This window comes from Callospermophilus lateralis, chromosome 5, assembly GCF_048772815.1.
Source record: "Callospermophilus lateralis isolate mCalLat2 chromosome 5, mCalLat2.hap1, whole genome shotgun sequence".
Classification (NCBI taxonomy): Eukaryota; Metazoa; Chordata; class Mammalia; order Rodentia; family Sciuridae; genus Callospermophilus; species Callospermophilus lateralis.
In genome coordinates this window covers 93726915-93741250 of record NC_135309.1, presented here as the reverse complement: position 1 = coordinate 93741250, position 14336 = coordinate 93726915, and the positions used below count along the sequence as shown (strand labels likewise).

Here is a 14336-nt window from a genome sequence, read left to right as displayed (position 1 = left end):
ATCCCACAGCAAGTTACATAAACAACTTCATAATTCATGAATGCATGTAAAACACTTCAGACAATATCTGTTTTCCAAAACTTCAAGTTAGCAATCTCCATGAAATTCATTACTATTTTAAAAATTTAGAAAAATTGTTTTTTTTTCAACAGATTGCTCTTTTGACTGACAAGCATCATAGTGGGAAAAAATTAATATCTGAAAGTAAATTCTCCTGGTTAGATTTGGTTCTTACTTAAGAATGAAAATTATGGACATATATCTTATACATTTTATAAAAAGCTTCTATAGTGTTATAAGTAAAACAATGATTAGTATAAAAATTCCTTTCAGTTTTAATTTTCTTTAGCTCAGATATAGAAATAATTCTTAGAATAGCGGATATTAATAGTGTTTGCATGTATAGTGTTACTAATATGATCAAGAGTCAAATAAATCTCCAAACAATTATACAAAAAAGAAAAAAAAAACACTTTTATTTTCCACAAGGAAGAGCAATAGGAAAAATTAAATCATTTCCCACATAGTTTTCTTAAAACAGAGCCTACAAGGACATATTCAGCACCAAATAAAAAAAGAAAAAAGAGAATTACAGACAGCCATAGAATATAATCTATAAAGCAAACATTTAATATTGCACTTTGTTTTGCTAACATTTTGGATTTTACTTTTCCCAATTGAAAAATCAGGAATCCATCTTGAATACTGGAATACAACTGTGAACCTCACATCTTATATTAGGAATTGACCAATATTTAGGAGGAAAAAAAAAAGTAATGCCTCTGAATGACAGGGAGACAAAAACTTTAATGGGAAAAATAAAACTTTATTTAATAAAGCTTTATAAACTTAAAATTTTATCACATCTTGTGATCCTGTGCCAATTATCACAATATTGGTCATTCTTGCTTCTTGTGTTACTTGTGAGAGTACGTGGTAATAAGTATTCCAATGCTATGCATATCAACATTTGTTCCCTAGTCAGTCAGACATAAGAAGAGAGAAAACAAAAGGGATTTTCTGACAACCCCCTCCCCCCAAATAAAAAGAAAACCACCAAATGCCCTTTATGCCAAATATTCCACTAGCTTCTTTTGAGGGGGACATTCACAAAATGATTTAACAACAGTAAAAAAATATTTCACCCCCATTTCCTTATTATCTAGTATTTGTTTGCTACGGGAGCCCAAACCCTTTAACCGAATCACTTAAAACGCGATTCATTTTTACACTGGGCTTTCTTCACCCTGTCAGCATTATTTCAAACATGAATTGTCTTCCATGTTTTCTTAAAGGCCACTTATGGAAAAGCCTATTTATTTTGTATGAAGCTTTAAGACAGTATTTAACCAAGCACCAAGCCAGAGTTACTATTATTTTCAGCCACTTTATTAATTGTGGGGTTAAATGGTAAGATATATATACCCATTTCACACGTATGTTGTAATATGAGATGCTGATTTTCATTAAAAATATCACAGCTGAATTCCTTCTTAAAAAAAATTCAGTACACTTAGTACCTCAGATTAGGGTTTTAAATGTTATCATGAATGCTGGTATATGTTATGATCCAACTGTAAATTACTTAAAAAAACCTAGGATTTACTGATGTGATTGCTCTTTTCTCTATATATACTCATCAGAATAACTTTTCATATTTAGCAAATTGTTTTTTAGATAATGGAAAAAAAAAATCATCCCAGCAAACATTCTAGTGTTTTTAATTGTGAAGTTATATACTTCTAGAATAAACTTGGGTTTTTATACTGTCAACTTGACCAGGATAGCAAATGTATAAATTGAACTCTAATCATGTATATATATGTGTGTGTGTGTGTGTGTGAGATATATACACACACACACACACACACATATATATATCCTCATTAAAATACTTTGCATCGGCAAAAATGATTTCCAACATATGTGTTTTGGAGGTAATTAAGTAACTCTGTATAAAAATAAATGTACTTTTCCCTCCTCTCCCCAGTGACTGGAAAATTTCCACTATTTTTAAAATAATAATAAAAATACTAATTTTTAAGAGCAACAGCCCTTAACTCTTTGCTGGTGCCTGCCATACTGCCTTTCTATACTCCATTCTTAACTCTGCTAGTTTCTTCTTGTATGTAATGACAAAAAGGGGATGTGGGTGGGTTATCACTTTTGTGTATGTCCCGTTTCCAAATTTCCCTCTCCAAAAAGCCAACCAAATAAACAACAACAACAAAAAAAACTCAACAGTGCAACAAAACACAAATAGCATTCCAACAGTTTGGCAAGTGATGCGTTCACCTGAGATTAAGTGATTTTAGGCAGTCAGTAACAAAATGCTGCTTTGCTGTAATAGTAGAAAGGCAACAAATTCTCAAAAGAAACCAAGAAGTTCTACAATCTTGACAGGTCTCTTATTAGCTTCCTCCTCTTATCTCTTTTTCCCCACATATCTGTTGCGTATCTACTACAGTAGGCTGCAAAACATACAGCAAAAAGGATTGGCTTGAAGGCATTTGATGTTTGTAAATAAATCCACAATAGGATCCAAGCTGAAGAGGTGATACATGGTCAGCCTAGTAGGACAATTCTGAGCATGTGCATACGCAGGTAGAGTCCAGGCTATATTAAATAAAAAAAAAAAAAAATGTCAGTGCGTTTTTTCATGTTAAAGTTTTTTCAAAGCTTTCTTTTGTTCCTTGTTGTGCAGACCACAACAAGTTTTAAAAGAGTATCAAGAGTCTGGCTTAAATGGAAAAAAAAAAGCTGTAGTGACATTGAACTGCACAATGTAAGCATTGAGCATGTGCAAATTTTCAAATCAAAAGAAGGAAATCATCCCTCTTTACAACATGGTGTCTTGACACGTATGACCATAGGCTAAAGATGACTGCTCTTAGTATGTGCCAGTTTTAAAGAAGAAAAGCTTAGATCTTCAAGCATATTGGAGCAGTCCCAGAATGTTGCTGTAGGCTTCTGAAGCATGATCACTCGTTGTTTCATGTATTTGCCATTTTTCTGGGCAAAAGCAATTCCACTTCCTCTGAAAACGTGTCTCCAAGATACTTCTCTGTCCTCAGCCGGAAGAGATACAGTTCGGAACCCACATCAACTTGATTTAACCAAGCGTTCCTTCAACGAGAGGGGCAGGATGGTCTATCATCTGAAGTCTGATCGGGATTTGGATCAATCTAGAAAACAATGGGAAACATTTACTGTTATTTGATGAGTTATCTTAAGTTCATTCTACAAAAAGGAGGAGGCAGAATTTTATGAAGAATTAGTTACAAGTGAATTATATTTAGACTGTCATTCTTCTAAAATATTCCCCCGGACAGCCAGGAATCCTCAAATCAAGCCACAAATGACTGACTTGCCTAGTAAGACTGAAATGTCAGAATGAAAGTGTATTACCACGATCTGAACACATGGCAGAACATTTTTAGCATCTAAAGAAATTCTAATGCACTAGAATAATAGGATAGGAAAAAAATACATCCAATTAAAAAGTTTGAAGAACAGATTCTGAATATCCTATTATCAGTGAATGAAGAGGATCACTTATCACACCCAAAGGAAAATGACTCTTTCAATTAAGGCACTCAGGAAAAAAAAAAAAAGAGTACTAAGAGTAAAAACAATTCATGTCTAAATTTAAGAGTATAAAACATTATATAATATTTCATTATAAAACAATGGTGTAAACTCCAGTAACCCAAAGAATAAGCTAAGTCTTGTGATTTACAACATTATTTTGGATATCTAGACCAATCTTAGAGGTACTAAAAATGTGGACCATAGGCACATTTTCCAGTCATTTTGAAAAATCCTAAAATTGGATTCGTTCCTCACATCCTTCCTTTATCCACTGTTCTTCCTGAGTAACTGGACTCTCCCACCTTTTGGGGACCACTCACCCTCAAGAAACAGCCTAACAGTAACTTTTCTCTAAGAAGCCTCCCTAATTCCCAAGGCCCAATAAGCTGCTCCTGAGTTGTTTATTCCTAACATTGCCAATATAATATCTGGTTCCAAGTTTTTTTCTCACTATTCTATGAACTTATTCCCATTAAGCACAAAGCTTATTCATGTTCACTGCTTAACTGCCATCAAGATGAGGTAGATAAAAATAATATACCAGTGTAGGAATTCTGTTTAAGTATTTTGAAATATACTACTTTACCCTATAACAAATGTCAAAATATACAAGAACTAAATTGTAGGAACATGAGGAGTAAGATAAATTCTCATATTCAATTAATGCTTGTAAAATGCCACTTTTTCTATTGATGCTTGAAATATAAAATTACCCCCCAAACACAAAATGAATTCAATGAGGGTAAGATCATTATCTTATTTTTCCAAATAAAAAGTGAATAGTCATAATTACTTCTGTGTCAAACTTAGTAAATTCAACAACCCTAATAACTTTTAATCTCCTGTTCTAAATTATTTGTTCTTTGATTATCATGATAATCAAAACCTATTTTTTAAACTCTGCAATACTAAATCCAGCCCATTTCATACTCAAGTTGGTGCTCTTACCTCTGAATAAAGAGGTGGAGGCAAGAACCGAAACTCCTGGATATATGCAAACAGTGGTCCTTGAAGCGCTCTCTCAAAATCATCACAAGCACTCATAGGTGCAAGATTGTTCCGCCTTTGTTCCTCTGTTACCACTTCTGCATAACTGGGTGGTGCTGAAGGAAAAAGATACACGCAATTCGAACAGCATGTTCTTATGCATGTCAAAATACACAGAATAGTAGGTATTAAAAAAGAATGTCAAAGCAAAATAATAATTATTTGGTAATTAAAGCTAGGGAGACATCAATTTAAATTTAACATTAGGGGTACATACATCTACTCTTTAAAGAAAGATTAAGATTTATCTAGGGTCATGTAGTATCAAAAGCAAAATAAAGTTCTTACTACTATTACTACTACACACTACTACTACTACTACTACTAATTGGTTAAATTTAGATAGGCATTATTACCTTCAGGTCTTTCAGGAAGAGATAAACCAAGCCAGTTCATATTCATGCTACACTGACTGCTTACACTTGAGGTTCTGCTGCCAAATGGATGCAGAGGAATGGTACCGATGACAAGTGGCAAATTAAGAAACAAATCCATAGCTCCAGGAATATCCACGTATACCTAAATATTGAAAAGAGATATTAAGTTTAGAATAAGAAATGTGATTTCACAAATAACCCAGTTTTAATATTAATTGAGGTTCCCTCTCCCTTTTCAGTTTTTCTACGTATTTGTATGTATAAAATATAAAAACCAAATCCTAGGCCAGTAGTGGTGGTGCATGCCTAATATCCCTATCTATTTGAGGCAGAGGGATTACAAGTGTGAGGCTAACCAGAGCAACTTAGCTAGACCTTGTCTTAAAAAAATAAAAAAAATTTTAAAAAGGCTGGTATGAATACAGCTCAAGGGTGGATTGCCTCTGGGTTCAACACCCAATACTGCACACACATGCACACAAAAAATCAAATCAAATTCTAGATCTAAGATAAAATTATTTCTACATAACTTTACAACTTTTTTAAAAAGCCCTCCTCTTAAAACCTAGACATACCATTAGTGAATATTCCACACGAATTATACTACAATCGAGGATAGAGGGTGAAACTGGTGGAATTTTCAGCAACTTGCCATTCCACGTCTCTGTCTTTCCAGATGATAAGGATTCCCCACGCAAATTAGCCACAAGCTGTTTCACTTCCTTCATTTTCCCTTTGGCATAGAAGGCCTGTGTTTGGTAAATGGCTGCCTTTGGCACCACCATTCGGGAAGAGCAGTTCTCAATCTCAGCAAATATCTGAATTGATTCACCTAGAGAAAGAGGGAAAAAAAAAACACCACAACGTAATGTAGATTCAATGTTAGAAGGTTTAACTAACTACATGGATGAAGAACTGTCCTTGGAGTAAGCAAGTAACTTAAAATTCATGAAAATGACTGACTCATTTACAGCAGCTGTATGAAAGAGACTACTTTCTAATTTGTGAAAAGAAACTAGGCAAATGCAATTTCTGTCATTTTACAGAATATTTATGTGATGTTTCTATTTGACACCAATACTATAAATTTAGACACAATAGCTAGGTGAAAAAAGATCACTTTCTGTGGGGATCAAGCTCATACATACCTGGGGTATAGCCCTTCCTTTCAATTTTGGCACTTAAGGATATTGGGCCTGAGGTACAGAACCAGCAACAGAGAGTCTTTTCTTTTGTGCCTGCTTGGGGTGACTGTAAGAAACAAATTGAGAAAAAAAATCAATGTATGAAATGGCAAAATAACAAAATATTTGAAAATACAATTCTAATTCTTGGAGAATTTAACAACTAATAGTGTCACTTTGTTATTGCTTTTTTTCCATGCACCCAAATATACTTTTTTCTCTCATTGCTTCTGCATATACCATTACTTTTGTCTTTAAACAAATTTCTATCAAATTAAATGAAAAAAGGACAAAAGGCTTAACATAGTATCCCATAGCTTTAGCCCATCTATTTACATATACAGTAATTTAAAACATCTAACCAAACAAAAAAACCCTTTCCAAATTTTATTTAAACTACCTTAAGGAAAAGCAGCACAGAAAGGAACTTGGTTATAATCCAAATGTTAACATCTTTCTTTGAGAATGTAAAAATCATATGCAAAAAAGGGGAAACTGCCCATTTTTAAGGATAATTCTTGTTTGCTTTAAAGATGTTATCATTTGCTAAAAACCAAAGTTTTTGAAGTCAAATTTGAATTAATCTCATAAAAATGCCATTAAAAGACTCATTTTAAGCAGGAATTAAGTTTTTTCAAGAAAGTGATAATTCCCCATCATTTGACAACTATCCCTAATTGGAATAATTCAATATAAGTACAAATTTTAAATTATGATATTTCCAATTATGTAATATTATAATTAATGACATCACTGTTCCTCTTCCACTAAAAATTATCCAGGGAACAGATTTATTTCATACAACATATTGGTCTTACTTCTAAATTTACTTTTAAGTTATTATAGTATAAAAAATATGAGCATATTCTTCACCAGTTTGTATCCTCTTGTATTTAAAAATATACATATGTATGAAATTTAAAAATGAAGTTATTTTAAAGTTATAAAAATTCCGTAGTTCAGGTGATTATTATTTAGTATTTATATGTCAAGACAAAGAATGAATAATTCAGTCAATTCTTACCAGTAATGAAGGAGTGTTGATATCTATATGCTCAAAGACTGTAAATTCCTTCTTTAATTTTACTGGTAGAAGCCAAGGCCTGTGCAATTCGGCTTTCACCCAATAGCGCACACTGCCATGTCGGCCTTCGAATGAGGTAGCAAGTGGTCTGTGCAGAATATAAAGTGAATATATTAATCTTATACCTCTTTCTAAGAATTATACAGTAGGTCAGAATAGAAGTGTTAATACATCGTACTGTTTATGTACCAATGAGGTATAAAATCCATGGTTTAAAAAAATTTCCAAAGGGATAAGTCACTGGGGAAAAAAACTTTTATTTCCAAATAACAATGAATAATAGCTAAATATCATGGAAATTTCTGCCTTAAAAAGCCAGAAGAATAACAATCCCTTTAAACTAAAAAGAGGCTACTTTTAATGCTAGTGGCAAAATTATGAAAGTATGATAAACAATTCCTGCAAAGGTCAAGAGTTTAAAAATAAAGTTAAGAATGGCTTAACTACTTCTATTGAGCAATTCTAGACACTAAACATTCAGACCAAATTCCCTATAGTGCTCCATTTCTCATTAGCAAGAAATTATTTTACCTCTTTTTATAGCAACTCATTAAGGTCCAAGAAAATGCCTAGAATAGTCCTTACAGTTTCAAAAATTTCAGATTTCATAAAGTCCACAGAAGTCTGAAAAACTGCTTTCACATAATATGTTCTAATTCTTCTTTATTTTCTAACTTTACTGTCTAAGGCTTAAATTCATATCAAAATAAGAACTGTTTCTGAACTCTGCCAATTTTCAGGTTTTATTAAAAATACACAATATTTAATTATTTATAAGATAGAGTGTTAGCTTTGACTGGTAGATGCATTTCACATTTTTTTTTTTTTTTTTACATTTTAGACTATCACATTAACTTATATAATGCAGCAATGAAATACAGTACTTCTAAATCTTACACTTCATGCTGGTCTTCTAGAGTTTATGTTAAATGACTGGTTTACAAATAGAGTACTTAAATATAATACTCTGAAAAACATTTATGAATGCTACATTTAACAACTCAAACACTAGAATTAAGAAAATATAGAATTATGTTCACCTGGCACTTGATAAACGCTTATGTAATCTAAATTTATCCTCCAGAATAATCAGTACAAGTGCCAGTTTTCAGGTTTTAAGCTCTGTTAAAAGGTGTTAATAAAAAAAAAAAAAAATCTTTCTCAATAATTTGTTATTAAGATATACTAGATTCCAAGCTTTATATTAAAGTATTCTGATAGCTATTTCAAGTGCAGGTCATAATATCTTATGTGACCTTCTTAACAGCTCTCTGCATGGAAGCTAACGAATGTGTATATAAATATCACTACTGAAGTTAGGCTATTCCTTTTTATTTTTACCTTCCAAACTTACTGAACTTAGGGTCTCAACCACTCTGGGCAAGTGCTCTACATCCCCAGCCCTAAACCAAATATTTATAAAGTGCTTACTATTTGATTGTATCTTCCATTCACTTCCATTAAATGGAATACTATTCATGTTTTAAAAACCTCATAAACATTGGTACAGAATACTAATAATTCTGCTTGCTTTCTATAATTTTGCCACAGACTAAAAAAATAGCTTCTTATGTTTAATATATTGTTTTCCTCTAGCCAGTTTTTGTAATGAAAAGGGTTTTTTTTTAAATAAAAATAATTTAAAAATATTTCATTGTAAGACTGCTTTTTGACAATGAATGTCTATAAAAAATGCCTATTACTTATAAATACTTACGTCTGTGGAAGCTCGAAGCTGAATGCATATTCATGCCTTCCTGAATGTATAGTATTGAAGCCTTCTTCGGAATTATCATCATCTAAAACAAAAAACGAAAGCTTATAATTAAATGTTAACACAACTCAGGGTGGTACAACTTTAAAGATGCTCATAAGATAATTAAGGCCATAAGCTTTGGAATCTTGAGTTCTAATTCACTCCACTTCTCTGGATAAAATAAAAATCCTTAACTTTCATCTGTCCTGTTAAGAGGGGGATAATAAACAAATACTTGTACCCTATAGGCTTTTTTTTTTTTTTTTTAATGACCCAAACTGCAAAGCATCCCTGTCTAGTACAGCATATGCTAAACAATAGGTTCAAGTTTCAATCGTTACCGTTGTTGCCAACTGTTTTAAAATATTAAGATATAATATATAAAATAAAAAAGACTGTTCATGTAAAAATTTTAAAAGTATGTCAGTTAGAGGGAATACTACTGACATTACAGAATGGAATATACATGTCACAACTCCCAAACCACTAGAAAAGTATCAAAAATGCTGGGGTTTTAAAAAGTGATTTTAATGCTGGTTTCATAGCTGAAAATAATTCCATATTGATCCAGACTGATCACAATACTCAACACTCATGTTGTCCTATTCCTAGCAACAGCTTAAATCTCATATACACAAAGTATACTTTATTTCATCACAAAGGACAGGACTTAAAAAGATGCCTTCTAACAAGGAAACAAAATTGTTCAATATCCTTGAAAAATGAAGTATAGTACTTTCCAGTTGTTAGAATAAGGAATGACCTTTCATTTTATAATCAATTTCTTTAGGTCAAATGCATTATGTCTTAAGTGGCATGAAGAAATATATTACTGAAAAATGTGGGAGAGGTTTTCAATTATTAAAACAGTACTTTTAGCCTCGACTAGGTAATACAATTACGCAATGTCTTTATTTTCTGGATGGAGAAACCTTTTTAATTAGCTACCAGAGCAAGGAAAAACTGGATTATTATTTAATTTTTCTTCACCAAAGTACTAAATAGACACAAAAATGTGATGCTTCCCTTATATCAAAGGAATGGGAGGAAAAGCACCTACACATCGATTTTTCATCCGAAATCACTGGGACTCGCTCATGTCTACAGATTATTTCCCTTGTTCCCTGGGTAAATTCCCCCGAACAGATCCCAGCACTGAAAACTAGCTGGGGAGTTGGGGGCCTTTTAGATACGTTCTCCGTGAAGGCTCCCAAAGTTTGCCTTCCTCTGTCTTTCTTCCCTTCTTGCTTCCTTTTTGTGCCAGCTCAGCAGTCTCATTGAGGCGAGCCACGGCGGGCAGAGCCGTGGTAAACAAGTGCCTGGCTGTCAATCAAGAACTAGACCGGAGCAGGAGAGGACCGGCCTAAACCGGCGCGAGCAGATCCCAGCCGGCCCGCCCGCGCGCCTCCGCAGCTCGCGCGCTCCGCTATACATACGGCATACGTCGCGCGGCGCTCGCGCCCGTGCCCGCGCAGCCTAGCCTGCTGGATCAGGGGCGGGGCGACTGCGCCGCGGCGCTTCCGCTTTACACGCCCCAGCCGGTGACCGGTTCGATCTGGCTTGGGCCACTCTGACACCTTTACAGTAAAGGCAAGGGAAAACTGGGTGGTGAAGGGGAGGGAGCCACGGTTTAGGGGAACAAAGGGGTAAGGGGCAAGAGATATTCCCCTAAGGCCCTACACAGATTTCGATGTTTGAACTACTTTCCCCTCTCCTGGACAGCAATTGACATCCCCCGCCCCCCCATCCCCAGGTCAAATTAGGGTAGCCTGTTTGGGGACGGGACAGGTGTGCAAATACGCTTTGTTTGCGCTAATAAGAGAAAACAAGCATTTATAGACCGCCCAGGAAAATGGGGTCTTGCTCTTTTTCCTAACCCAAGTCCCTCTTAACAGGGTTTTTAGCTAAAGTTGCGCCTAAGGCCATTTGGCACCTGTAAGGCCGGTGGGAGCTTCTGCATCTGTTAATCGTTTTCGGGGGGTGTACCAAGCAAGTTGCCATAAAAGACAACAGGACACAGTATGACATGAGCACCGGGCGCCAAAAGCAGCCCCAGAACCAAGGCGAACACGAGAGGAGGCGGCTGCTCTGGAGGGACCTTTACCGGCGCACGCCGGTTCCAAGCCTCGCCCCAGACACCGCGAGCCCACTCTCCCCACCCGCTTGTGCCCAATCCAATCAGCGCCTGGCATCGCCTTAGCAACAGGCTAACAAACCCGACTCCGCCTATCACTGGGAGACCGGGGCGGGTCTCAGTTACCAGGCTAGTTTGAGAGCTCCCAGTTTTAAGTCATTGAAACTATTCCTGGCTAAGATCATGTCCACACGTTGCAGGGGTTGGGGGGGGCATCTCGTGGGGGTGCGGGGCAGATAGTTTTCTTTACCATGAAACCATTATGCAATTAGTAAAATTAAGTTTTTCCTACAAATCACTGTTCTACTTTTTTTTCCATTGCAAGTCTCAACTCCTTAAAAGAAAAATCTTTGTTTCTTCTCACCCATTTTATACAAGGCTGCAATTTCCAGAAAGGTTCAAACACAAACTCATGTGTCCACTCTTTAACAAATGCCAGGGCTGTCATTAGGCATTTGCATTACCTATTGGTGCTATCCTTGTGAGATTAACTTGAAATTATTACAGGATGCAAAGTACCTTGTAACTATGAAAATCCTAAATTGATTTCACCTTTAAATTTTCACAGTGATGCATCTAATGCTGTAAGCATCCTTCATTTCTCACTTGCCTTAGCACTCTACCAGGACATACATTTTTAATAAAATAAAGAAGGTAAAAATATGCCCCTCTCCTTTCTGTAAAATCGTCAAGACTTGAACTAAATGCTGCATTAAAAAAGAGAAGCACAAAAATTACATAACCAGTTTTAACATTATATTCTTCTTGGGCTAGGAATTAAGTCATCGCCACCACCTGACGCGTGTAACCAATCTGCTGAGAGCAGAAGAAGCGCCCCTCCTCACCACCCCCCAGAACTGGTCCGAAACAGGATTGAACCGCTTCTAACAAAGGGTGGAAACTTAGAAAAACAAGCTTAGAGTCTCCTATATTTCCACAATGTAACCATTTAAACAATAGATTGGAAATCTCAGGACCCCTTCTCCCTTTGACAACCCTTTATCTCCCTCTTATAACCAAAAATCAAATCCAACGTGCAGTACACTTTTCAATTCCATCTAACTGGCATGGGTTTCATTGAATGCACGTTCCGAAGTTAGACATGATGCTTGGAAAAGAAAATTACTGACCCTGAATGGCTTCGTATACTGACCTAATCCCTACCATAATGTCAGATACTATCCTTTAAAATGAGAATGCTTGATGTAAATTTCTGAAGGAATTGGAGAGAATAGGGAAAAAAAACACGTGGGGTGTTGATAACCATATGTCAAAATAAGCCAGGGCAACCCTTTATCAAAGAACAATGATCAAGTCTTTAAAAGTCTTTTGCATGTCAATATTGAAATGAAATACATCTACTGACCTTCTTAAAAATGTTATTTCACTTCTTCACTGAAGATCAGTTTTTAGATCTAAGGTTGTAAAGTAAAAGAAGAAACAATCTAATATTGTGCTGCAGCTTTTTGCAATTCAACTGAAAACATATTAGTAAAATTATTGAACCGGATTTAAGCTGAATTTCTAAGTAAGATGCAAATGGATTACAAGTGCGTATGGCAGAGGCACAGACCAAGCCGGGTATAGAGGTAGTTGAATAAGTGCAGTTTGCAGTCACTTTGCAGATGCCTGCATGCATTACGGCTTAAAACACGAAGAACGTCAAGGAGAATCAAAATCTTCCAACTTTGCTAATCTTTATCAAACTGCTGTTATGCTAAAAGAACCACATTAAATGAGAAAACCGAAAAGGTACTTTTCCCAAAAAAATTAGTCTAATGACTTACATAAAAACTTACCTCTTTCGTGCCCAATTAGGATGTCTTTATGGTTGAAATATTCTACTTCTTCAGTGTAATTCTGTGTATAGGCAGTATTGGAGCCGGCGTTTCTAGATTCAGTCCAGCGTACTTTCGCATGTCCTCTTGCATGAATTTTAAGAGATTTTACTCTGATTTCTCCAGTAACTTCTAAATTCACCCTTCCTGAGACAGTATCCCCACTAGAATACACAGGGACATTGCTGTCATTAAGACAGTCAAAGCTTATTGTCAAACTCTTCACCTTTCCCAGCACCATGATTATAACAAAATCTATAAAAATATAATGTAAGACAAAAAAAGAGTCAAGATCGCATATAAAATGTGATCTTCACTTAACACTGATCAGTGTCTTTGCCATGCAAAAACCTTGCAGGCAGGATCAGTGATTCTTCACAAACAGTTCATTGAGATTTCTTAAAAAGTCAGGGCAGCAGAGAGGCTGCTGCTCCGCGCTCCTGCTCGTCTCAGTGGTCTCCTTACAAAGACGGGCGGCTGGAGCCTGCCAGCTCACTTTAAGAGCAGCTTTGTGAAAAACAACCCCAGTGCGCACGCGCACGCCGCGGCTGCGGTCCGCCCTCCCTGCGCGCCCCCACCCGGGCCGGCTCGCTCGCTCCCTGGCTCGCACGCTCGCTCGCGGGTACAGTAGGTGCAGAGCTTGGCGAAGGAGACAGTGGCGCTGCCGGGAGGCAGAACCTGACTTCTTTTCATTGTGGGCTCCTATTGGTAGGCAGGCTACCGTAAACCCTCGACATGCTATCTGGAACCCCTTACCGAGCACACTCTAATAGAAAGATAATGGTGGAACGGCCGGGAAGCGACTAGGGCTGGGTGGGGAACTGTTTGCACAGCCAAGTAAGGCTAAACTGCTGAGTGACCAGCCCGGAGCGTGCGTTACCGGCACTGCAGGGTTTTACCAGCTGCCTGGATGGGAGGAGGAAAAAGTGATGTGTGAAGAGGGGTGGGGGAAGGGGAGAAACCGGTTGGGCAAGCGGCTGGTTGCTGAGTTTAAGCTAACGAATTTCAAAAGAAAACGTAATAAAAGCCAGACAAATATTATTCATAGACAAGAGCATTCTTGACTAAGTTTTTTCTTTTTCTTAAAAACAACAACAACAATAACAACAACAGAACTTTGCAGGCAGAATCGAAATGAACTCAGCAGAGGCCAAAGAAGCCTTAAAACAGAATACTCCAAAAGAAGAGAAACTACAATCAGATCAATAGGCTTTGCTTTTTCTCTTAATTGCCTTCTCCATCCTCTAGATAGAAAATAAAACAAAGAAAACTTTGTTTCCATGATGACACTGGAGAAAAGGCTTGCCCACTTCCTCGAAGGAAGA

The 14336-nt window shown here is 36.3% G+C and overlaps 1 protein-coding gene across 2 annotated transcripts; it reads right to left on the bottom strand.

The window, feature by feature from the left end:
- Positions 1–460: 460 nt before the first annotated feature.
- On the bottom strand, positions 461–13463 carry Arrdc3 (arrestin domain containing 3). Of its 2 annotated transcripts, XM_076856030.1 has the most exons (8): positions 12973–13463; positions 9001–9082; positions 7224–7371; positions 6164–6266; positions 5591–5847; positions 4995–5157; positions 4540–4694; positions 461–3185 (listed from the first exon to the last, which is right to left on the bottom strand). In XM_076856030.1, exons 1-8 carry the CDS (start codon positions 13250–13252, stop codon positions 3129–3131), a joined length of 1245 nt encoding a protein of 414 aa, XP_076712145.1. In that variant the 5' UTR covers positions 13253–13463; the 3' UTR covers positions 461–3128. The 2 variants fall into 2 exon arrangements, with proteins under 2 accessions (XP_076712145.1, XP_076712146.1); XM_076856031.1 differs by lacking the exon at positions 461–3185 and having other exon boundaries at positions 4570–4732.
- Positions 13464–14336: the final 873 nt, after the last annotated feature.

Excerpts from the sequence above, each read along its gene's own strand:
- Arrdc3 (XM_076856030.1), bottom strand. The coding sequence starts at position 13,252 with ATGGTGCTGGGAAAGGTGAAGAGTTTGACAATAAGCTTTGACTGTCTT. Across the intron at positions 9,083-12,972 it reads CCTAATTGGGCACGAAAGAG|ATGATGATAATTCCGAAGAA; the intron begins GTAAGTTTTTAT and ends TTTTTGTTTTAG. Across the intron at positions 5,158-5,590 it reads GTGTGGAATATTCACTAATG|GTATACGTGGATATTCCTGG; the intron begins GTATGTCTAGGT and ends TTCAATATTTAG.